This window comes from Convolutriloba macropyga, chromosome 6 (assembly GCF_964194025.1).
Source record: "Convolutriloba macropyga chromosome 6, txConMacr16.3, whole genome shotgun sequence".
NCBI lineage: Eukaryota > Metazoa > Xenacoelomorpha > Acoela > Convolutidae > Convolutriloba > Convolutriloba macropyga.
Window position 1 is genome coordinate 35,825,655 of NC_134473.1, and position 26,725 is coordinate 35,852,379.

The 26,725-nt window shown below is 37.8% G+C and overlaps 1 protein-coding gene across 1 annotated transcript in view; it reads right to left on the reverse strand.

The window, feature by feature from the left end:
- LOC142341643 (dihydropyrimidine dehydrogenase [NADP(+)]-like) overlaps positions 1–26,725 on the reverse strand; it is an 82,494-nt gene that overhangs the window by 20,207 nt on the left and 35,562 nt on the right. The window contains exons 7-8 of the mRNA XM_075392755.1: positions 26,338–26,489; positions 18,780–18,900 (exon numbers count right to left, since the gene is read on the reverse strand). Of these exons, the coding sequence (XP_075248870.1) occupies positions 18,780–18,900; positions 26,338–26,489 (273 nt within the window). The remainder of the gene's footprint in view (positions 1–18,779; positions 18,901–26,337; positions 26,490–26,725) is intronic.

Consider the following 26,725-nt stretch of genomic DNA (forward strand, 5'->3'; position numbering starts at 1 on the left):
CGATGAGAGATTCTCATGAGAGAAACTAGGCCAAACTGTATGAATAATTAAAAAGAAAATTTTAAGCAAATGCGGCGTGAAATGGTTGTAACAAAAATCTTGACAAAAACAATCTACTACCGTCGGGCGAATTGCGCTCAAACAACTGGCGACCAGTTGTCATTACCGTGGGGGGCGGGGGGGAGTAAGTCAATGGGGAGAGGAGGATTGGGAGAGCTGGACGAGCAGAGGTTCTCGCCAGCTAAAGATGAAGGAGGTTTAACGGGGGAGTGCCGGGTGAGGTGCGAGTGCGGCGTGACAAACCTTTAAGATTAAGAACCGCCCTTCACAACATGAAATTATCTCCTCAAAACAGTTTTGGTTAATCGCATACTTAGAGACTATTCAGGCATAAGGCTCTTAAAGAGCTGCTCAGCCACTTAATGCCCTCCGGGATTTACCTATTATCTCGTTTTTGAGGACGAAAATTAAAAGGGTCAGACGAAAAATCGGTTGGGCAAAACGTCCAATAAAAACATGACCGGTAGAATATGAAAAACATCCAGAAATGGCCCGAGGATTCTGAAAAATAATCTCTAAACTCCCCTTATCTAAAACATAAACCAACTAATGTCGGAAGAATTACTCTCGAACGACAGGCGGGTGGCAGAACATTTGACCCCACCGGGATTCGAACCATTGACCTCCCGCTTCATAACAATATGCACTCCAGACTATGATATTTGGCCCTTATTTTTGCCATGCTGCAACCGACATTATATTAGCAACAAGCTTTAATTCGGAGTGAGAGCAATAGAGACAAAAATAGACACAAAAATGACAAAAATGAGCTTGCAATGCAGCAAAAATTATTTTAAAAAAAACTAAATTGATCAAAAGCAAAAATTATTAGACCGCTTAGAGATTTCTTTACAATTACTTTTCTCGCTCTCTATCTGCAAAGAAACTTTGTCGCTCTCCTCTCTGATTCAGTTTGATCGAATTTAGATTAAACTCATTGTTTTCACGTGCATCATTCACTGTCACGTCACCCATTGAAAAAATGGCTAGCAGATTACTAGGAAAAGTGCGAAAGCTATGGATATCTGTAGCCTGAAAATACCAATGAAAACAAGAGACCGAAAAAGAGAATTTTTTTCAAATTAATTTTGTTACATCTTTGATTAAATGTATGTACTGCCAAATTTTCTCCCGAAAACCCTCACTTAGAATGAGATAAACTGACTTTAAATTATCTCACTAAAAAAGCAAAGTCATTTTCAGAGAGGATAAAGTTAATTAAGAGAAATGAATCACGAGTGTGAAAAAAACTCGATCCAAAAAGCGTGAAAATTTACATCACGCACGCAATTAATTAACGAGAACATGGATGAACAAATGCATGAGCAAGCAAAAATGATACGAAACGAGCATGAGGTCGTAACATGAGTCGACAACCAAACATAGCCGGAAACGTCCTGGTCTAATATTCTAGAATTTGAATTGACTAAACAAAAAAATTAAGAAAGGACAAGGAATGAATTTGGCAAAACATCTAATGCAAGCCGATACAAAACCGATTGGAACAAATTCAATACAGGTCAAATTTCGGAACGTGATGAAAAACACGAGAAAGCAAACTTTTGTTCAAGAAACGTTTTCTCGGCCTAAATGATTGCACTCCACAAAAACACGTGATTTCTTGCTTCAATTCCTGTTTCGGTTAACACAGCAAATAAACCCAAAAAATTAAAAAAAAACTGTATACTAGAGGGTATGGGTTGCGAAGGTTCAAACTTCTGACTCGATGGTCGTACTCCTAGTATATGCTATCTTTCTAAGCCTGATAAGTCGCATAAAAGTATTTATTGATCTAAGTAAGTAAATTTGACTAATTGATCTAGTTATAAGTTTTATATAATCTTTATAAAAATCTAACATTGATAAATTTACAAGTAATGTTATGAGGTTATAAGAGTTAAAAACTTAAAGTTATAAAAGTTAACTTATAAAAAGGAGAAGGTCGGGAAAGTTAGTAAGAACTTTACTAACTTGAATTATTATCAGTAACTATTTATCCTTTATTGAATAAAGTTCTGATTTGTATAATATCTCCAACTATTCGTTATTCGATATAGTTGAGAAAAGGTTTGGCAATTCAGATCTGAATTAGTTTTATTGGAGATTACTTTCTCAATTTGGAGATATTAAATTCTCAGTTTCTCTGAGTTGTTAATTCTTAATTGCTCAAAGTTGTGCTTTTTGCTTTGCTATATATAGTCTTCAGAACGGGATAATTCCCGTCCTGCTGGCTGGACGGTAAAATGTCCGTTTGACTGAACGGACATTTTACGCAAAATGAATGGTTCAGTTAATTGCATCATTCTATTTTTAGAATGATGTAATTTGAATACTTAGCTTAGTTAAGCTAAGTATTCAACATAAGCATTACTTTAGTACATCCCGACACGGTCCTTCGTGATGGTAGAATGAAACAACTGCATAGAAAAAATTTACAAAATATAATAAAGGTTAAATATAAAGCTTTACACGCAATGTTTAGAATATAAAAATGTTTTGGTGGCTCTCCTCCGGGCTACAGGTTGGAGAAATGGCGCGGAAGTCGCCATTACGATAGTCACGTAGTTCTCGCAGCAGGCTGTCGTTGCGCTGCTGGAGTTGAAAGTTTTTGTATCTTTCTCTCAGAAAACTCTGCTCGAGGTTACGGATGTAACTGTCTTCAGAGTTTTCTAAATTAGCGGTGAGAAGGTAGAACGGGACTGACAAAATTTGTTTGTCAATCACTAGGTTCTTTGCGCGATAAGTTTTAGTTTTGGGGTTTTAGGACACGAGTTTATACAAGTTAGCATGGTTCTGGAGCTTTTACTTCAAGCTCATGTCATACTTCGGGTGTCCTTTGAAGCTGGGGTTACATACAAGCTGCTTTGTCTTCATTTGTCGATGAATCTTGTCTTGTATTGTTAGTGGTTTGGGCAGGACTGCTGCCCCTGGTGGTTGCGATGGTCCTGGTTGTTGGGGTTGTTCCGCTAGTTGTTGGGTGGTTTGTTGTTCACGCAATTGTGGTTCCACGGTTGTCAGTAGATATTGTTGTACAATGTCGGTAGGGAGTTTCAATGGAGGCTGGTCTTCTAAGAGTTCCTCAAATGCTGGTAGAAGAAAGTCGTTGTCATCTAGTGCTATGTTCTAGAAGAATTATAAGAATTATTTATAGGTGTAATTAATTAGATTTAATTACACTGGAGAGGTGGGAAAATCATCATTGCTAGATTGATTTTCTCTCTCTTGTCTAATTGCCTGTAGCTCACTTTGTATAGGAGGGTATATGTTAATAGTCGGCTTTTTATAAGTTGGGGCTTGTACTAAACGTTCTGAGTCGCCTCTTTCTTCGATAGGACGAAATACCGAAGTCACTATGGACTGGAAAAGTATATTAAAAGTGGCTGATAGTATTACTTTTCCAAAACTCACTGAAGCTCCTGTAATTTTATGTATTTGTAGTGCCCGAATGATGCAAACTACAATGTCGATTATGAATTTCACAAAAAGGAATAGAGCGAAAGTAATTCCGCATTGCTCCAAATAATAGTGTACTCGGCCGAAGGCTTTTATATACCGGTTGTGTAAGAATTGTGACGAGATTAGACAATCTAAATATATTGTTTTTGTAGTGTAGTAGTTGCTATAACCACTAGGCTGGCTTTTATTATGTTGAATCTCAACTAATTCACGAGAAACCTCTTGCGCTGCGTCTTTCATTTCGGTATTCAAAGTTACATCGTTCCAAAATGCAATCATGTCTTCTTTGACATGAAAAGAAACTTCCTGTCCGTTTTTAAATTTCATTTAAACCATTTTGTGTTTCTGATTGCTGGGTGCAAATATTGCTGGCCCAGTGAATTGTGTTATACTTGGAGTTAATTCGATCCAAGAGTTATCATTTTCAATATCTAGTTGAAAAAAATTCTTTTGTTTGTTGTTACATGGTTGTTGTTCAGCAGTAGTAAAAGTTTGTCTGCTAACCGGATCGATAAAGCGAGCTTTATTTTTATATAACACAGGTATCCTATTATAACAAGTATCCATTACTTGTAAAGGCGAATAAAATTTTGGACTCTGATAGAGCCAGGATATATTGCCGTTTGTCTCTAGAAACATAGATCTGTTATTTGTTAACAGAAAACCAGCCAGCTTAGGGCTGAGACGCGAATATGCAAGTTGTGTATTTTTAAGTGAACGTTCTAGTTCACAAATTTGCTGTATAGTATTTATTTCAGAGAGTTGTAGCCTTCGGAAATTAGTGTACTGATAATAGTCAAATTTATAATAATAGTCAAAACTATGATAATAATCATCATAGTTAGTACTATAGTCCTGTACTAACTTGTCTATTTCTTGTTCTTTAGGAAAGTATTCTACTAAGTGATTTCTATGCACTACTTTCTTTTGTTCAGTCGAGTCATGAACAATTTCATACGTAGTGTTAGTTATTTGTTTAGTAACAGTATAGAGTCCAGAGCGTAACTCTAGTAGCTTTTTGGATTTCAATAATCCTTTAGCGTGATTCTCTAGTAAAACTTTACGACCGATTTTGATTGGTTTACCCAAATTAAATCTATTCCTATACTCGTGTGCTTTGTTTGTAATTAGCCGACGGCGAGTATATGTTTTACTATACATATTTTTGAATTCGTTCTCGCCTTGTAGTATAGTACTAGACAACCGATATTGTAACAGTTTATCTACCTTCTCGTTTTTACAAGAGTTTTCACAGTGAGTGTCTAAGTGAAGGTCTTTACAATACTCTGAAATACAATTCCATCTATTGTCCCGTAGTAAGCCAAGCTTAAGGGAAATTGGAATTTGTGGTTTAATACCGAATATTATCTCGTACGGAGTATATCATGTACTGTAATTTATTGCAGTATTATGCGCAAAGGCAAATTTATTAGTAAGGCTAGCCCAGTTCGATCCGGTGTCGTTAATAAAACTGCGCAAATAATTTGCTAAGTTTTTATTTTGTACTTCAACCTTGCCATTTGTACAAGGTGAGTATGAGGTCCGTGGTTTTAATGTAATTCCGAATTCGTGCGTCCAGTGCACAAAATCATTACTCAAAAATGCAGTACCATTGTCATGTACTATTTGTTGAGGGATCCCGAATCGTGCTATGTATTTTTCTAATAATTTAACAGTTTCTGGTGCATCAGCGGTTTTTGATGGATACACTTGTATAAAACGAGAAACTATCTACTATAACTAGACAAAATTTCTTTTGGTTACTGCAAGGTCTAAATGGGCCTTTTTGGTCTATGTGTATAGTATGAAATGGGGTTGTTTCTAATTCACCCCACTGTTCTAGGGGTGCTTTGTTCAGATCATGTCTTTGTGGTTTATTCTTTTGGCAATCAAGGCAGTAATGTACTAGCATGGTAATCCATTTGTACATTCCGGGCCAATGAAAGAATCTACTGATGTTGTTAAATGTACATGTGTCTCCACGATGTCCACTTAGCGGATTATTATGTGCTAACTCAAAAAGCATTTCATAAATAATGATAGTGGAACACATATTTTTCTGTCATATAGACCGTTCTCGTCTGGTTTATTGTAACATAGCAAGTCATACTGCTCCTCAAGTAGTAGCAGGTTAAATATATTCTTTTATGCACGTAGACCTTTACAATGTTTAATTGTACTTGTGCTCGGCGGTTCTTTGCCTGCTTTTAGCCATTGGCGAACGGCTTGTAAAACGGGATCATTTATTTGTTCGCGCAGAATTGTATCTGTGTCTAGTTGAGATTGTTTAGTAAACTCTGTTAATTTTAGTAGTAAGTCTTTACAAGATACTTTAACTACTTCTGTATGTAGAGTTGTCGGTTCCACAATGTCATACCTGTGCGTGCGTTGCTTGTATTCCTCCTTCGCTTGTTCTAGTTCTTGTATTAAGGATATATCTACATTTCCTTTTAGCAATTCTAACCAGTCTTCATCGTCAAGACCGTCGTCTACTGCATGTACCTCTTCGGGTATTTCTTCATATGTGTGGTCGTTAAGGCTTTCTGTAGATACATTTTCCGAAGACATTTTTCTGATTTGATTTATTTGTCGTCCATATCTGAACGAGTCGGCAATATTGTATATTGCACTACATGTCTGTTCTATATCGTCACTTGCGTCGTTAATACTAAAATCCTCGTCGGTTATATTTAGTATTTTCTTTTTCTTTCCGTGTATATGTGCAATTACCGGATAGCTAGTATTTGGGGGTGCTTTTTTTTCGTCACAGTGTAGTATTGAATTATTTATCGGTTTGTAATCCGATGTGTAGAAGCGAATGTCCTTTGGTCCTGTTTTGTGTTTAATTTGGAACTTTCTCGCTTCTTGTGGGACTGGTCTACTAGGTTAGTCGGGGAACGCAAGGTTTTTACCTTCAGTGTATATTATCTTTAGATTCTGAAATTTAGTAAGCACAACATGATACTTAAAGAATCTATTTGATAATTGTCCGCGGCGAGACTAGAGGAACAATATAGGTCTGTGATCGCAAAATAGATATATTGGATAGGGGGAGCCTATAATGTAGAACTCGTAAGTTTGTAATGCTGATATTATTCCGCACAGTTCTCTATGCTGTGGGGACATTTTCTGTTCTGCTTTATCGAATACACGGGAGTTTGCAGAAACAATTCGTTTCCCTTCGGGAAAATGTTGTATCAATATACTACCAGTTCCTAAGTTGGAGGAGTCAGCATGTATATGAAAGGGATATATTGGGTTGGGAATAGCGGCGGAAATATCGTGTGAAAATTTTGCTTTCAGTCTATCGAATACTTGCTGGTGGCTATCCAGCCATTCGAAATTCGTTTCATTCTTGACTAAGTCAAATAGCAGTTTTGCGTCAATATGATAGTTTGTAACATAATTTGCATAAAATCCCATTGCCCCTAATACGCTGAGGACGTCGGTTTTCGATTCTGGCGTTTTCAAGTTTTGTATATCGAGAATGCGTTAAGTGATTGGGCTAAGTGTCTCTTTCGATGTTACATGCCCGAGGAATTTCACTTTTCGTAAGAATTTTGTTTTATCCGGCGCAGCTTTTAAGTTTGCTTTACGCAGTAGTGCACTATATTCACGTATTACTGTGAACATTTCTTGTTTATCTTGTGCTTGTTGTAGTGTATCGTCAATATAAGTAATAGCTTGCTTTTTCTCTATAAGCGGTCCAAATGCACAACGCATAAGTTTACTAAAGAAGTTCGGAAGGGACTTTAAGCCGTAAAATCCGACTTGATAGGTATATTGACGTCCACCTACAATAAAACTAGTTAATTTCTGAGTTTCTTCTGTAAGGGGCACTTGATGATAAGCGCACGACAAATCACTACTTGTAAAATATGCTCCATTTACTCGGGTCATCAAAACTCGTAGTGGCTCGAGCGGCCAGCTCGAGTTCCTTGTATCCGTAATTGAGTTGAGGTAGCAAGCATCGATTGCAAGTTTTACATAGTCGTTCTTAGGCAATATAATAATTGGGTTTACAAACCAGCTATTTAAATCGTCGTGCTCATTTAGCTCGCGTATTATTCCGGCTTGTATTAATTCGTCCATTAACGCTTCTAACTTTTCACGCAAATGTAGAGGAACTTTGCTTGGACGTTGCTTTTTAAATTCGCAATCTTTCTTAAGGGGTATATGAAATTTCCGTTTCGTGCGGCTGATATTATACTTATGATGGGAGTATACATCCTCATCATCTAGTAGAACTTTTAGAAGCACCCTGAATTCGTCGTCCGTTAAATCACTCTGTGTGAAATCAAACTTTTTAAGGTACTCGATATAGTGTGTATAGTTCTTACTTGCATCTTTGGTTCGTGTATCGAGTCCTTCTTGAACAACTTCATGAATGATGAAGTGGTTTTGTTCAGTTGTTATGAACTTGGGGAATTGTTCAGTATTATTGGGCTTGCATAATGTTTTTGCATCATTTGAGAAATCAGTTGCTACTTCAGCATCACTTTTGCATTTGTTCACAATTTTATCGCCTACAATTTCAAATATCTCTTCGATGCTTTCATCTGTGTATTGTGCATAGGACGGCATTTGATTAATTTCGGCTTTACTCACATACACATATATTTTAATTCCCCAAGAATTAAATACATTATATAGCAATGCAGATATCTCAGACCAATCCATTTTGTCTAATCCACATGCATTTTTAGGCATAGCCATGCATCTAATGTTCTGCATTAGAAGTATGGTGCGAAGTTCGAATAGTGCAGTTGTAATACTTTCAATTGTCGGTTTACTATTATATTTTTCTTTAGTTATTAGACAAACGATTTGGTGTCCGAGCCTAGGAGCAATGTATTGTATTACATTTTGGTTTATTGTACTTCCGTCACGATCGTTCACTTCTACTTGCCATTTACAATGTTCTCCCAAGACGTGGAACTTTTTACACAATATGAGTGCAAAGCCTTTGCTCATAGTGCAGTCCTTAGAAACTGTGTGTATAATAGCCATACTACTATTAAAAATTGACTGTTCTTCCTGGTTAATATAATTCATGCAAATATCAGACTCGTTCGACTCAGCCTCTTGTACTCAGTTAACAACTGTACTAAGCATAAAACAATTATCGAGTTCTTCATACTTATTTAATATTGAGTATGCGAACTCACTACAATCACGCATGTTGAATTTGCGCGTATCACGACTTAATACTAGATCACAAACAGCGTACCCAATAATACCTTTATTAAGTGTAATAAGGTGATTCTTGTGGTTTTCTATTAGTACAGGTAGTGTTTTCTCTTTTTGTGTACAGACTGTGTTAATAAACTGTGTTTTTGTGCGGTAGAAAAAAGTGACTTTGCGGTAACATAAATCAGTATTTGGTGTTTGTACAAATAGGTTGATCTTGCCTGTATATAAAGTGGCTGGAACAAGATTATTGCTTCTAATTCTGATACTTGTGGATACTGTTTTTCATTATTCAGTGTTCTATAACTGATTACTCCTGTGTGTTCTTTCAATTCTACAGCAGGAATATCGAAATACAGAGCTTTAAAGAAAATATGACAGAAATCAACACCAATCAGGTTAGATGTTCCTTCTTGTGTAATCCATACTTTATAGTTTGTTCATACTTTCCGTCAGTGTCAAAGTATGCTGTTACTGTAGTATTGCCTAACATACGAATTTGTGATCCATTATAGGATTTTGTGATATTTATTGCTGAAAAAATCCTCATGCTAGGGTTCAATTTTTGCATTTCTAAAAATGTGGGGTAATTTATTATCGTACACGTCGAGCCTGCGTCGATTAAGCATTCAATTTCTAATCCACTATTCTTATTTATGTCTCCGGTGGTGAAATAGTACATATTTAGGTAAATCCTAGATTTTGGATTACTATTTGTACTAACTTTCGGAGACTTTTTAAAGGAAAGAAATCTGTGATAGCATCGGTGTAATTATTTTGCTCATAGTATTCTGTTTGTTGGTTTTGATCATCTACCCAGTGGACAGAGTGGGACGAGCGGGGTTGTTGATTATGATAATTACTACTTGATGCCTGAAATTGATTGAAGTGCGATTGGGGGGATAAGAACGTTGAAAATTTTGATTCTCACGTTCATAATATTGTCTTGCATCAATTTCATGCGGACTAAACTGGTTGTTCTGGGGGAACTTTTGTTCAGAGGATTTATTATAGTTGTTGTTATAGTGTTTATTTCCGTACCTCCGATTGTCATATCCACTGTTAGTATTATTTGGACGATTCTGGGTATTGAAATACGGTTTACTGTTAGTCTGTTTTTTGTAGTCAGTACTGAAGGATGTCCTTTTCTCCTTTTTCTCAGTGAGTTCTCTTTTCATTTTTTAAAATCCTTCATCAATCCTATGTTTACAGCAGTTAAAAATATTATGCCCATGATTGCGGCAACAGTTGTAGAAGCGTGTGTTATTCGGTCGTCCTTTTACAGTGGGGTCTTTAAAAGACCCTGAGTTAATAGCGCTAACTTCGTTATTTCTTATTAGGCTAGTAAGCTCTTTAATTTGTGCTTCAAGACTACTAATTTTATCATTTGTTTGTCTTACTGTGCCGTCGGTGCTAACAGAAAATGTTAAGTCTTTAGTTATTAAGTGGTTTTGTATTTCGTCCCATGTTTTATCCGGATTTTCTATCCTATATTCATGCGCTTTGCGTTTTAGTGAGGGGGGTTGTAAACCTCTTATGGCAAAATCAATATACTTTTGTTCCCTTTGTCTCTGCTGCACTGTTCTTTCAGTGGCAATTTGGCCAGGGTCAGTTAATCGTGCGTGTATTTTTTCAGGCCATCCTCTATCAGCAGCATGCTTAATTCGGTGGAAATAATTTTTAATTAGTTCACCTTCTTGTCTGGTGGCACCTTCCACTTCTAGTCGATACTTGAATTGATTACGGCTATCAGTGAATCTATTTATGAAATCTCCTTTAATTTGGTCAAGATTTCTTGTGGGATCTATAGTATTGAACCACTCTAATGCGGTATCTGTCAGTAGTGATCCAAATAGCGCTTTGCGTCTATTTTGGTGATTTGTTAATGCAGTGGGGTCTGTCGGTAACGTTGTACCTAAGGAGAAATTTATTTTTTGTTCAAGTTTAGTTCCAGAAATCACTTGCATTTTGTCTAGGGTCATTTCCCGAGAAAGTGACAAGTGACATATTAGGATGAGACAGGGGGTATCAATTAATGTTCTTGTTACTGTAGTAGTGCTGCCTGATCCGGAACTTAAAGTTGTTGTGCCTGTACTTACTACCCGAGCCGGTTGAAGGAGCTGTACTACTCGGCGTTCCTCCTGAGGACATTATGTTAGATTTGTTTTGTTATTATTATATTTTTTCATTAGAAGATAGAAATATTTATGCGTGCCCCACTGGTCGCACCAGTTTATACTAGAGTGTATGGGTTGCGAAGGTTCAAACTTCTGACTCGATGGTCGTACTCCTAGTATATGCTATCTTTCTAAGCCTGATAAGTCTCATAAAAGTATTTATTGATCTAAGTAAGTAAATTTGACTAATTGATCTAGTTATAAGTTTTATATAATCTTTATAAAAATCTAACATTGATAAATTTACAAGTAATGTTATGAGGTTATAAGAGTTAAAAACTTAAAGTTACAAAAGTTAACTTATAAAAAGGAGAAGGTCGGGAAAGTAAGTAAGAACTTTACTAACTTGAATTATTATCAGTAACTATTTATCCTTTATTGAATAAAGTTTTGATTTGTATAATATCTCCAACTATTCGTTATTCGATATAGTTGAGAAAAGGTTTGGCAATTCAGATTTGAATTACTTTTATTTGAGATTACTTTCTCAATTTGGAGATATTAAATTCTCAGTTTCTCTGAGTTGTTAATTCTTAATTTCTCAAAGTTGTGCTTCTTGCTTTGCTATATATAGTCTTCAGAACGGGATATTCCCGTCCTGCTGGCTGGACGGTAAAAGGTCCGTTTGACTGAACGGACATTTTACGCAATATGAATGGTTCAGTTAATTGCATCATTCTATTTTTAGAATGATGTAATTTGAATACTGTTTAGTTAAGCTAAGTATTCAACATAAGCATTACTTTAGTACAACTGTCGAAACATCAACTAATAATGAATAACCAAAATAATCACTCAATTTGACTTCAAAAGTTATCAAAATGTGTATTTGCATATTTAATAAAATATAACAGGAAAACCCCTGAGCTAAAATTCAAAGCAATTCGATGTACAAAACAAATTAAATATGATTAGGAAAGAATTTAAAAACGACACAAACACTCCAAGAAACCAAGAAACTATAAAGAAAACAAATCGCCTCTAGTTTGCAAAACCTGTAGATTGTCAGAAAATAGCCACCTTTGACCCCACAGTCTTCCCTTGAGACTGAAACAGCAAGATCAATCGTGAATTAGATGGTGAATTCAGCCTTTTAATTGGAGGACAGTAAGCTTAATATTTATACAAATCAGCAGTACAGTTTCAGTAATTTTGATAATTTATATTTGATAATATAATATCCCGTTTCTTTTGAGTCCGCTTTTTGACCTTCGAGGTAATTGCATATTATTTCTAAGTGAACTTAAATTTCCATTTAATTGGAAGTGAGAAGTCAAACGTGCAAGTCGTGAGTTTTGTAAAAAAAAATGAGAAAACAGTAAAAACAGAGGTCAAAAAATCACAATGGAGAAAGCGACCGTTTGTTTAAGAGTTCAACAACTTTTTTCTCTGTACATTAAAATAAGAACCGCAAAACCATTCGCTTTTTCGCTCCACTTCCTGTTCCGGGACAAAAATCATGGCACCAATTTGACCTCAAAAATTAGGAAAGTACGGGAACAGATGTCAAAAGGGGACAGCAACCGAATAACTCAATTGAAACGAAAAAAAAGAGAAACGCCTAAAAATAGCCTTTGAGAGACTGACAAAAGCTTTTTAAATTTTAAGGAAAATTCTCATTTGTCAGCAAAAGACCACTTTACTAATACAGACGTAATCAATTGAAAACTGAAAACGCCTATAAGGCACTAGCTTCCCATTAGCTCCCTAAAAGCGCAGTGCAACAAGAGAGAGACAACAATCACCAGAATAGCCTAAAAATCTACAAAAAATGAAAAATCTCCAAATTGGCATACGACTGGTAATAACTGTCGAAACTTTTAAATACTTTCCAAACAAACTTATCCTTATTGCTAAAGCCTAAAAGTTTTCACCATAAGTTGACATAACCGAATACTGTCGGGGAATTGCTCTCAAACGACCGGTTCGCTACAGGGGGGTATGAGCGGAGTGTGGATGACAATAATGGGTGGTTCAAGCGATGGGGGAGGGCTGGGAAGGCTGGGCGACAGGGAGCTCCGTGGGAGGAGGGTGGACAGCGCCCCCCAAAAAAAAGAAATTAATAAAGAGAACGCTTAAATAATGGCGTTTCAACTTCAGGTGGGGCAATTCAATTTAGAAGGCACTGTAGCCTACATAGTTCATTAAAGGGAAAATCTAGCAAATGAGGGATGCAATTCCCCGACCTTTGGAGTCACGAACTGAAGCATTAATCTCAAGTCTATAAGGGCACTATGCACTATAATAGCTGATCTGACAATCCGTGTTGTTTAAGCGAGAGATTTAATTTCTGAATAAGAGCAATTTAGGTCAGGCAAAATTCAAGCGTGAAAAAGTCACTGAAGAAGCGCAATCAAAAACAAACAAGGCAGATTGCCGGAAAATGGTGGCCATTGATTGCCATAACCCCGATTGGGATTGAAAGAACAGAAAAAAGGGGATAAACTGACCGATGAAAGAAAACATTCCGTAAAGTGCTACCCCTTTTGACTTAATTTCGTTGCTAGACATACTCCTGTATCTTAATGAGAAGATGCAGGGTCTATTATCAAAACCGATAAGCATTAGAGATGATAGCTAAGACTTATAAGAACAAACTTTAAGTAGCCAGCACCTAAAATTAGAATTTATGGGTTGATCCAGTTTGATTTCGTTTTTCGATACTAATTCTGTTCAATTGAGATTGTTTTGCTGAGCAACTGCTGTTTAAAAGCAGTTTGAGGAGATTGTGCGAAGAATGAAGCAAGATAAAAACAGACTTCACGCAAAATGTCAACGCGGCAAAATAAGGTAAAGCAAAAAAAACTCTGATCAACGAAGTAAAAAAACATAGCCGGACAAGTCCTAAAATGCAATCTCAAGAAATGAATGAAATACTTAGAACTACTGTATCCGACCAGGACATCAATTCAACAATGCCAGCCACATTTACAAAGCCTCAAAAGTTAAGAGGAACAAAAGCAATCACACAAACCAGGAAAAAACATTGCTAAAACTCTTGACGCTTCCACCCCGAAGGTCCAATTTGATCCACTTGCATACACCCACCAAACCACGGCAATCATTACAAGGGATTTATTGGTCACTGACGAATACAAAAACTCGAAATATAAGACAGAACAAAAATTTGCAAAGGTTTTTGAAAGTTTCTAAATTTCGCGACATTAAAATGTTCAAAACCAATTTTTGTTTAATGAATCTGTCAAGTAACCCATCCACGAGACCTAGAAAAAAAAGTTTCACTGGCCCTTAAAGATCCGTTAACTCAGAAAACGACAAAAAATATTAAAACTATTCCAGATTTTATTGAAAAGTTGCTTGAAATTCGTAATAATGGAATCTTCAAACCATTTCGTTGTCTCCAGTAACTATCCAGTAAGCCTATTTAAAGCGTTGGAACAATTTACTGCCCCTCAAGACAAAACTCGAAAAACGATTCATAAAAAAATAAAATTAGTGGTATTGAAACGTTTAAAACCATTCCATTGCCAGTAGACCATATTCAGTAACCCATTATGAAAACCTAGAGAAGGTTCCGTGGCCTTGAGACCTGAAAAACTCAAAGGATGTTAATAAACAATTTCGAAAAAAACGCGAAAATTTGTATCATTTTGCGTGTTTCTCTTTGCAATAACAAAACATAAGGGTCTTAATACGATCAAAAAAAGTTATTATGGCTCGCAAAAGACCTTGGTCATCATTGACACGTCAATTTAAGACTGATCAAACAAAAAATTAAAAAAGGACAAAAAGACCGGAAAAATGGTACAATTTTGTGTCCAAAAACTCCTAAAACCTTTTAACCTTGAATTAAGGACTTTCCGGCAGCTTCACCACTTTAAGGACTTGAAGGAGGCGTTACCTGTTTATTCCGTTATAAAAGATCAAAATCATAGAAAAATTTGTGAAAACATCTTACAACAAAAGGTCAATTAAAAGAAAGCCCCTCCCCTAAAAGGGTATTCGTTCAACTCGGGGGCAACAAGTCAACTCCTTTGTGTATTTATAAATCCTGATAAAAGTCAGAAATTTAAGCATCAGATGCAAAAGATAGAGAAATTAAAGCACCAGAATTATAATCAAAATAGATGTAAATACCAATCAAAATATAATGTGTAGTGTGCAAGATTAGAAATATTAAACATTTAGTACAACAGCCTCCATTCATCTACAATGGTTCCTATTGACGCTCCTTTTTGCAGGGTGCCGGCGTATGGAGCGTGCGCCACGGAGGCGGGGTATGGAGCTACGCAAAAGAGCGAAACTTATTGTTGTCCTTATGTACGTGATATGAATCTCGTCCAAATATGAATCTTCTTTCTTATCGCTGATCCTGGAAGCCAATCTCTGCATGGTTTTTGATGCTGATGGACCAGCTCCTCCTGTACATGAGATTATTAACGGAGAGAAGGTGTCTTTCTCGATTTCGACTATCCTTTCCCCGAATTTCAGCTTCTTGATGGACTTGTGATATTTGTATGCTTCTTGGGCAACTCTTCGCATACGGATCAAACACTTTCACATCAAAGAACATTCTACTGAAACGTGAATCGAATAAGCCATTAGCTTTTTAATCTAGTTGAGCGTCATGATTAGTTGTGGTAGTTCTTGACGTATTTCAGCTTCTTGATGGACTCGAGATATTTGTATGCTTTTTGGGCAACTCTTCGCATACGGGTCAAACACTTTCACATCAACGAACATTCTACTGAAACGTGAATCGAAGAAGCCATTAGCTTTGAAATCTAGTTGAGCGCCGTCATCAGTTACTGTAGTTCTATTTGCGAAAGTTTCCCCTTGCAAAGTCTGATGACAGGGCTCTACTTCGACATCGCAGACCTCACTGAGCAGTTTGGCAGAGTCACGGATGTCAATGTGTCTCATGTGAGCCACATTTTATTTTGAACAAGGAAGAGCATGCGCTACATTAAAATTTCCTCCACATGCGCATGTTGATGGCAATTTTACGGGATCTCATCCATATCTAAAAGCAACTCCATCTCTAAACTCTCCCTTGGTTAAATCAAAATGATATCTTTTCAATGGAAGTGCGTTTAGCCAGCATGATACTCCTTTTTCCATAGCCAAATCTAGAGAATATGCCTCTTGTTCAATGATGGGATCTTTGATTGCCAACGTTTTCGCTCGAGCTCGTTCTTGTTTTTCTTTTCTGGTTTTCTGAAGGATTTTTTCCTGATGAAACTCTGCATCTATAGCGTTATAATTCCGTAACGGCTCACAAATCCGAATAGATCTTTCATATTCGTTTGCCCTGTCTTCAGGAAGAAGAATGATTAGTTCACCCTCTTTAACCGGAAGACGGAAAACCTTCCGGTATCTGTCATTGTAAGAGGGATGGATCAACATTGAAGGTATAGGATTTTTATCAACTATTTTTTCGGCTTCCCTAAGCAGACTGTCCAAGTTTGAAGAAAAGTCTATTTATGTTGCGGTACGTTTGTAAATGGTTTGTACATATTCTGAGGGGACACCTTAATATGTTTGGCGAGCTTCTCATGCATGTTAGAGTAGTTCATTAACTTTTCTTTCAAAAAATCGTTGCAGCTTTTATCAGAACCAATAACTGAATCAAGAACTCGATGAGCTTCAATAACATCAACATCTAATCCCACTAGAACTTTGCTCGCCTTGTGAACAAACTGAGTTCTTGTAATGAGAAGACATTTGACCACATTATAAGAAAATGCACCGCCATGTTCATAGAGCTTATCTAGCACAATTCGTAGTGATTCAAGGCTACCGGCCACATTACCGTCATTTACGTACCATTTATGAGTCAGAAATTGATCTTCAAGCATGTCAATGAGAGGAAGTGTAGCCACTTCGTACATTGCCCTGGCTATTTGATCACCTTGTGTTGTTCCTGAGACTTGATTACTCTTTTATCAATGAAAAGGTCTGATGGGTCTCAGAGTTTCTGATTGGTGTAAAATTGATGGACAAAACTTTGTGATGCTTTTTAGAGCCAGATCTCTATTCGAGCTATTAAAAACGTTCCTGGCATCAATCAGAAGTGTCATGCGTCGCAGGAGTGCATGGATAGCATGTTCGATGCCACTCTGTTATCCAAGGCACATCTGTACGTTTCCCCCAATTAATTGGAGATCTCGTTTAACGTACTTCACTATACTCCAACTAAAATTCCTCTTAAGATTTCGCCAATGCCAACGGACCCCATGGCGTTTATCTAGTACAGTCAGACGACAAACTTTATAAGAAATCAAGAAAACTTGTTCTTCGGTGGCAATTCTGATTGCAAGCTTGGACACTGTTTTGCAGAGATCGATTGAGGAGGATTTGTATGATGTCAAAAGTCATTTCCACTCCCCAACATCAAGACTAGATGGGGCCTCACTGCCATTTGTTTTCATTGCGGCGCGTTTCATTTCCGAGTCATTTTTTTTTCAAAAATCGAAGGATGGAACAGCAAATCCCGATTTTTCATAACGGCTACTACGTATTTCAGATCGGGTTTCTCACTATATGGTTGCTTTTCTTATAGAAGATCAAGTATAGTGCAGTTCTTCTTTTCATAGTCACTTCATCAGATGTTGACAGCAAACCATCCTTTGCATTATCTTACCAGACTGCATTTGTTTGTCACAGGCTTTAAATTCATCGACTTCTCATTTTCTAATTAATTTCCTGAAACGCTCCTGAAGTGCGTTGGCCTCAACCAATCAGTCGCCGAATTGGCACCTGATCCACAGATCGAGCCTTCTAGACAAGGTTTTGTTATCGAAGGATCATTATCTCGAAATCATTATTTTGGATCTTGCGAGAAGTAAATGCCGCATTATCATTGTGCAAATCATAGCACATTCAACCTAAGGCACGTCTTTAAGCGTCTTAGTAAGGATGATGTTCATTACATCGGCAATTTTGAAACCTATTTTATTTTTGCTAATGGAAAATAGGATTAGTTTCCAGTGAACTATTACGTTGCAAATTTTTCGTAGAGTTTCTATTAGTTCATCTTGAAAATTTTTTTCCAAAAGTTGTATGGTTCCTCGGGTGCCTCGATTGAGGGTGTCGGGATATGCTCAACTGTTTCTTGACGGTCACTTTTTGCATGTTCACTGCAGTGTTTGCAAATAAAGTTTGGATGGTGATCGTTTTTAGTTGACAGGCCGCTGCATCTGATATGCATATGTGCCGCAACCATAGCGCCAAACTCCAGCTCTTACAAAAAAAAACAGAGCACCAATAAAAACTAATTCTTGGATTGTAAAAACTATGAGCGCAATAATAGTGTGTTGAGATGAGGGTGAATATTAACAACATTCTAGAATAAAACAGTCAAGCAAAGATTTTGCATAAAAAAGACACGTTTACAATATTTGCCTCAAATTTCGTTCGAGAGGCAATTAAACAATAACGAGATAGCATATTATTTGTTCAAACGTCGATTTCTCCCTTAACAAATAGACTGAATGAAAAATAAAAACGCTTGAACAGATCTTAAGAAACAATACCCCAATAAAATTCAAATTCTTTGATTTATATTAAAAAAATCAAGACAAGACCAATATGAGCTCAGCTCAGGTCATCTATCGCTACAACAGATCACATTATCTAACCTTCGGTCCGTAAGCTTACCTTGGTTTGTGAAATCCTAAGAGTACCAAATGATCGCTCAACTTGCAGCATCTTAGCTGTACCAATATTTTTTAAAACTGAATTGGCAAATTTTTAATGTAACATTTTCAAAATGGACCAAATTTGAGTGGCGTACCATTTCAGACAGATTTCGCAGCCGAGCAAAAGTTTCCCAATATCTTCAAAAAAAGTTATTACAACATTCTGTTTGTGATCGACTACAACAAACTAATCCAATAAAAAGGTAACTACAAGAGAACTGTTTCTAAAACTGACCAGATACTCCTCCATATGTAGTTCTCTGTTGAGAGCCCACTTTTGGCCAAGCACTGCCTCCCAAGTCCAGACCCATCAGGCCAGACACTGTGTTAGTTGCTGTCACTCCATCGGCCCCACCCTGAAATACATTCCGCACTCACAACGTAATGTGGCAAAGCGTGACCTTCCATGATACCATCCTCTATTAAACTATGTTATCAAACTTTTATGAGTAATATACATTTTCAGGATAAAGTTCGCTGGTGTTATTTTGAGCCAGTATAATAAATAGTGCTGAGGGCTCGATACTATCTGAATCTGATCAGAATCTCGAATGAGATTCAAGAGAATACCATATCCAAAATTACGAGTTTTACGATTATGAGCGTAGTTAAAGAAAAACAGCGCCATTGGTTTATCATTATTGTTGACACGAAACATTTGTTACAAACTGAGCGGTACGGGAGTATTTTCTACCATAGTTAGTTTCTAATAAAGAACGGTCAGGCAATTATCCAGTAGCTAATTAGTTGGTTCAGAGTGCGATTTTAAGCCTATGATAATGCAAATAATAAACAGTAGCCTGTTTTGAGCTGTTTTGGATGTAATTTATGCAATTTTAGCTGCTTCAACTTTACGCAATTTGCTCTAGAGAACTCATCTATGATTTAATTCAGCAATTTCCCAAATTATATTATCTTCTCAAGAAACGATTTGAAAGACTTAAGAAAATTCCAGAGAACGTTTTATGAACTGAATCTCAAGCCGATTCTCTGGTTTGACGTTGTTCGGATCTTCCGTAAATCTGTACCTCAGGAAGATATGGTCATTCGAAAATATTTGCAAGCTTTTAAGCGGGCTCGCAGCCAGCTTGATTGATTCCTGGTATTGTTTGAGTGTATATACAAACGAACAGTAGTACCTGCTTTAAAATAAGTACCTCACCAAGTACTTTACTCTGTCCTTCCTTATTATTAATATTATACAAGTTTATCATCGAGAAACGCAAAAAGCAAATCTTCAAGTACTTCAGATACCGACTACTGGTTTTCATCTGCATACAAATTAATGAATCCTATTGTTTTGTATAAAAACATTTTACAATCCTAGAAGAGAAATGAAAAATATTGCCTGGAAACTAATATATACGGCAGCAGATATATAACGCGGGAATGAGGAGGCAAAATGAGTTCGCGACACCATTTTTTCGGAGTTTGAAGATCATTAGGGAACACAAAAGAAAACATTGCTCTCAAACAACCGGCGAGTGGTTGGCTTCGTCAGTAGCTAGCCACGGTTTAGTGAGGCTAGCTTTAGATTATTTGAAGGGGCGTAAGGTGAGCGCAGCGGAGTGCAAAAGTGGATTGGGGGAACTGATGTGGGGGCGGTGGGTGGGTGGGGGTGGGATCAATTTCTAAGAACGGCACTTCATACCATAATTATAGGTCTCCGAAACAGTTTCTGTTAATCGCATACTTGAAGAGTAGTGGGCTGAACGGCTCTATGAGAATTTTATGCAAACTGGGCACTGCCTCCTTATCCTGTTTCTGAACACGATAGTCAAATGGGTCAGACGAAAAATCGGCCAAGCGAAAAATTGCATAAAGGAGACAAAAAGGATTAAAATATCTGCTACAAATTGCTCTTGAAAGCAATTAACAATGATTTCCTGAAAATTTCCTGTTACGCCATTTATGATATAACATTTCTAATATAACTCATTGTTAATGAGGATCAGAGATGATGACATTACGCCACATTACAGTAGTTGAAGTGCGGCATCAACAAAAGAGAGAGAGAGAGAGAGAGAGAGAGAGAGAGAGAGATAAAACGTGAACGAGAAAGAGAGGGAAAGAAACCCTAACCGACAGAGAGAGAAATGAACATTTTCCATGATGGAATTCGACTCCGCAACTTCTAGCCTTTTCTAGCCTTGTTAATAAATAAATCATATAAAAAAGCTGAAAAAGGCAAAATTAAAAACAACTTTGCAGTAAAAAACAGTTCAAAGCCATTTTTGTCTCGAAAGTAACCCAACTCCAAGACTTAAGAAGTTTCGTTGGCCAGTAATGGTCGTTAAACTCAGAAAGTGACAAAAAATATTGAAAACAATTGCAAATTTTAACAAAATCTTGCCAAAATTCAACATATTAATTTCAATGCCTCAATAGACTATCCGGTATCCCTGTTTTAAGCCAGAAATAGTATCACCGGCTCATAAAGATCCATACATTTGGAACATGATAATTTTCCGAAAATTTGATAACACTTCAAATTTTATCCAAAAATTACTAATCAGGAGAGTCAAAATATATTGATCACCATTAACTCTAGAAACTATGCAGCAGCTTATTATCAAACCTTGGAGGTCCCAGGGCCCCTGGTGCTGGAAAAACTCCACAAACATGGGGGGTCAACAGCGGAGGGGTCCATCCTTCACACCATACGTACAAGTCTCCAAGACAGTTTGAGCTGAAATAGACCTGAAAGGCTCTAAGAGCACTTTCACTAATTCCCGCTGGGGATAATTTATCCAATTTTTGAGGACGAAAAGTCAAAAGCGGCAGATAAAAAATTAGTCAAGCGAAAAAATTGGATAAAAAGACCGACAGGACTAATATAATTGCTACAAACTTCGTTTGAGAGCAGTTATTAAAAGTGATGGTGCGTACCAATAATAATTTTTTTTCAAGAAATGACCAGTCCGTATTATAACGCACTAGTATCAACTGCTTCGTATAACTTTTTCAGATATACTAACGTTCAGAAGGGATCTCCAAAAAAGTAGTGTATTTTGAGAGTAAATAGGTCAAATAGAGTAAAAAAAGCAAACTTAAAAGGAAAAATATCAAATAATTTAAACATATTCGGCTAACTTCGGGTGAATTTATCTCAAACGACCGGCGATCGGTTGGCTTCGTCAGCAGCTAGCTACGGTTTAATGAAGCTAGCATTGACTTAATTGAAAGGGCGTGAAGTGCGCGCTCCAAAACAGTTTCTATGAATAACATACTTGGAGACTAGTGAGCTGAAAGGCTCTAAGCGAAGTTAATGCCCTCTGGGCGCTACCTGTTTATCTAGTTTTCGAGGACGAAAATCAAATGGGTCAGCCGAAAAATCGTTCAAGCGAAAAATTGCATAACAAAGACCACAGGACTAATATAATTGCTACAAACTTCGTTTAAGAGCAATTAAACAAATACTATTCCTGTTTCAAGCACTAACAAGTGTTATCAGTAATGCATGCCGACGGCGGCTTACAATGGCAAAAACATCAGAAATAATCTTCTACAATAAATTTTACTAATTATGATTCTATTAGCAGAAAATACTATATTGAAACTAAGAACATATAAAGAGTAAACTATGCATCGCAACAATAAAATAAACTAAAAATCGATAAAACATATAATAAAAGTCTTTCACAAAAAATACCTTATTTAGATTTGTCCTTTTCAATAGATTCTTGATATTAGCAGGCTTCAAAACTGATTTCAGGACCGGGTTTTGAAAGAAGTTTAAGAATTTCACATTGGAGTAAGTCCATCTAAGCCTACATTCTCAAAGTCAATTAGCTTTGATGTCTTATCTTGCATCAACTTGACTTCAGTTCGGCGATTTGAGAGCAAAGTTCCCCTGCAGCAGTTGAAGGCGAAGCTGATATCAACAAGAAAACATAAACCGACAAATGTCGGAAAAATTGCTCTTGAACGACAGGCGAGGCAAATTAATTCATGGTATAGATCAATTTTTCTTTATGGGTGCAAAAAACCTCACTCAAAAAACCTCATAAAAAACCCGCACTAACAGCTGCGCTACGAGTCACTTAATTTTCGTATGCTGCAACCGATTTCATATTAGCAACAAGCTTTACTTCGGAGCACTAGAGGTCACTCAAAAATGATGAACTAAAGTGTGAAAAAGTCACTTGAGAAGTCAAAGAATGTTCTGGAAGAAAAGCACAAAATCGTCAAGCGAAAAATTTGCATAAAAACATAGCCGATAGAATACCAGAACTGACTCGAATCGTCGTGCATTATAATCTCTAACCTAACCTTACCGAAATCAGAACATCAAAATAGACAGAAAAAAACAGAAGTAGCCCAACAAACCACATTAAAGTGTCTTAAAAATGCGAACAATGTTTTAGGTGAGAGGGGGTAGTTTGGGGGGTAGGGGAAGGTGGGGGGGGGTAAGTTGGGGCTGGGGGGTAGTTAGGTGGTGGAAGGGGGGTAGGTGGGGGTAGCCAGGTGAAGGGAGCGGGTAGGGGTAGCTGGGGGTTAGTTTGGGGTGGGGGACGGTGGGGGGGGGGGTGGGAGTAGGAGTAGGTAGGTGTTGGGGGCGTAGATGATAGGTGGTGGGGGATGTTTTGTGCGGTGTAGTTTAGATAATTAGGGGTGACTTATATAGGAACAAAAAATCTCAAAATGACCTCTTCACCTTGAACGTTACCAGCAGTTCCTAATTACTATACATTACAAACGAAGCTACTATTAAAGTCCAATGTTCGAAAACAGAAGTCAACAATCAAAAACGGAGAAAGAAGCTCGAATAGAAAGAATTCAAAATTCAAGTCATGAACCAACTTGCTTTCTACTAAAAAATACATAGCCGGTAGAACACCGGAAACGACTTCAATCGTCGTGCATTATAACCTCTAACCTAACCTTACCAAAATCAGAACATCAAAACAGAAAAGAGAAAAAAACAAAAGTAGCCCAACAAACCACATTAAAGTGTTTCAAAAATGCCGACAATTTTTTTAGGTGTGGGGGGAGCTAGATGGGGTGGGTGGGTAGATAGGTTGGGGAGGTGGGTAGTGCTGGGGTAGTTGAGGGGGGGGGGGAGGGGTGGGTAGGTGGGGGTATCTAGGTGAAGGGAGGGGGTAGGTGGGGGGTAAATTTTTTTTTGGGGGGGGGTGCGGGGGCGGTGGGGGTAGGTAGGTGTTGGGTGGGGGTACATAGGTGGTGTGGGGTTTGTGCGGTGTAGTTTAGATAATTAAGGCTGACTTATATAGGAACAAAAAATCTCAAAATGACCTCTTCACCTTGAATATTACCAGCAGTTCCTAATTACTATACATTACAAACGAAGCTACTGTTAAATTCCAATGTTCGAAAACAGAAGTCAACAACCAATAACGGAGGTAAATGCTCGAACAGAAAGAAGTCAAAATTCAAATCATGAACAAACTTGCTTTCTGCTAAAAAACAGCCGGTAGAACACCTGCGAAAAAACGATTCGAATCGTCGTGCAAAATAATCTCTACCCTAACTTGGACAAAATCGGAATATCGAAAAGAACACTAGAAACAAAAATAGTAGACCAATATAACATAAAAAGCGTCATTTTTTTCAGTTCAGGGTTGTGGGTAGGTGCTGGTGGGGGGGGGGGGTTGGTAGGTGGGGGAAGGTAGGTGGTGGTGTGTAGGTAGGTGGGATGGGGGTAGGCAGGTTGCGGGGGGAGGGGGTTGGGAGGCACATGGGGGGTAGGTAGGTACGTGCGGGGAGGGGGGTAGGTAGGTAGATACGAGGGGGGTAGGTACGTTGGGGGGGGGGGGGTAGGTACGTCGGGGGGTAGGCACGTTGCGGGGGGGGGGAGGTACGTCGGGGGGTAGGCACGTTGCGGGGGGGGGTAGGTGTACGTTGGGGGGGGGGGGGTAGGTACGTTGCGGGTAGGTACGTGGGGGGGGGAGAGTTTTTTGGGGCGCGGGGTAGGTAGTTGAATGGTATCAAATTTTCTCAAATTGACCTCTTCACCTTGAATTACTCAAATTGACCTCTTCACCTTAAATTACAGACTGTTACCAATTGCTATACATTACAAAATAAGCTTTTGTTAAAGTCCAATGTTAGAAAACAGAAGTCAACAATCAAAAACGGAGATAAAAGCTCGTATAGAAAGAAGTCAAAATTCAAGTCATGAACAAACTTGCTTTCTGCTAAAAAAAACATAGCCGGTAGAATACCGGAAACGACTCGAATCGTCGTGCATTATAACCTCTAACCTAACCTTACCAAAATCAAAACATCAAAATAGAAAAAGGAAAAAAAACAAAAGTAGCCCAACAAACCACATTAAAGTGTTTTAAAAATGACAACAAATTTTTTAGGTGTGAGGGGGAGCTAGGTGGGGTGGGTGGTTAATAGGTTGGGGAGGTGGGTAATGCTGAGGTAGTTGGGGGGTGGAGGTAGGTGGGGGTAGCTAGGTGAATGGAGGGGTTAGGGGTAGGTGGGGGGTAAGTTGGGGGGGGGGGTGCGGGGGCGGTGGGGGTTTAGGTAGGTGTGGGGGGGGGGGGTAGATAAGTGGTGGGGGGGGGGGGGGTCTGTGCGGTGTAGTTTAGATAATTATAGGTGACTTATATAGGGAACAAAAAATGTCAAAATGACCCTTCACCTTGAACATTTACCAGCAGGTCCTAATTAATACATTACAAACGAAGCTACTATTAAAGTCCAATGTTGAAAACAGAAGTCAACAATCAAAAACGGAGATAAAAGCTCGAATAGAAAGAAGTCAAAATTCAAGTCATAAACAAACTTGTTTTCTGCTAAAAAACCTGTAGAATCTCAATACTCCTCTTCGAGTCGTAAAAAAAAACCTGTAGAATATCAATACTCCTCTTCAAATCGTAAAAACCTGTATAATCTCAATACTCCTCTTCGAGTCGCAAAAAGACACACACGTTTACAAAAATTGCTATGAACTGCGTTCAAGAGCCAATTAAACACATATCACTAACAATATTTGCAACAGAATTCTGCCATTCGTTTGGTCTCAGATGCGTTAAGACTTCTTTCGGACAATGGGTGACATCTGCCACCGTGAAATTTCATTTCAAGATAGTGATGGCATATTAACGAGATCCTCATCGAAATTGAATAGCATCACGAAATTCGCTTTTTGTTAGACCAAATAGATATCGCTTCGAAGGCGTAGCATAAGGTATACTTGGCATTACCTTTCGGCTAGTCACGTCAGTTGAGCGTTATTTATTGTACATCTATTTTTCATCTTTTAAATTTGAGATTAGACTCTTTTTTTGCTTTATATATCATCTGCTACTGTATCTCAGCCTCAGGGGAGCTTATAAAATCATGAATGATATAGGGGATTCCAAGGTTGACCTGATAAGCTATATTCGTTAGAACAGTCTTCAGGTCTAGCAAAAAACTCCCGGTATTCTGATGTTTAGACTGGAGTTTTCTTTAAATTCCGCATTAATTCATCACTGATTGTGTCCTCAAATTCGGCCAGTCCATTGTCTGTATTGGGGTTTGACATGCCAAAAATAATTGACCTGAAGATGTGGCCGATTTATATACATTTTGTGGAGGAACTTTGGCATGATGGTCTAACCTTTTCAGTCGAGATTTGTGATGTTTCAGTGTTTTGTCAAAAAAAAGTGACGCACCCAACGCGGGTCACATCCAAGACGAAACCTTCACAATACTTGTAGCACACGTTTTATGCCCTTTGAACGTGCCCTAGGATGTTTGTATGCCTCACGTCAACGTCAGTGATATTTTTAAATAATCATAAAATAAAATAGATCGCTATGAATTATTTGACTTACCTCTTTGGCCGCCTTGGCGATGGAGACGATGCTGGTGACATTAGGAGTGAGCTTGGCAAAGAAGGGAATTTTGACAGCTGCTCTCACCCACTGACTAATGGCCAATACCAAATCTGGGTTCTGACCACACGCCAGACCCATCCCCTTCTCACCTAATATGGAACGGTATTCGAATCTTACTTTTTAGAGAATCATATCTGAACCTCAATCAAGGTCACGCAAGCATGACCGAATAACACCGGGTGAAATGATTTCAGACGACTGTCGAGGGATCGACTTTGGTAAAGGTTGCTTAAACTTACGAAATCTAGTCTCACTCAGTAAATGGGGGTGCTCCAAATCATGAATTCATATCTATCTAATTATGATATAAAGATCAATTTGGTAG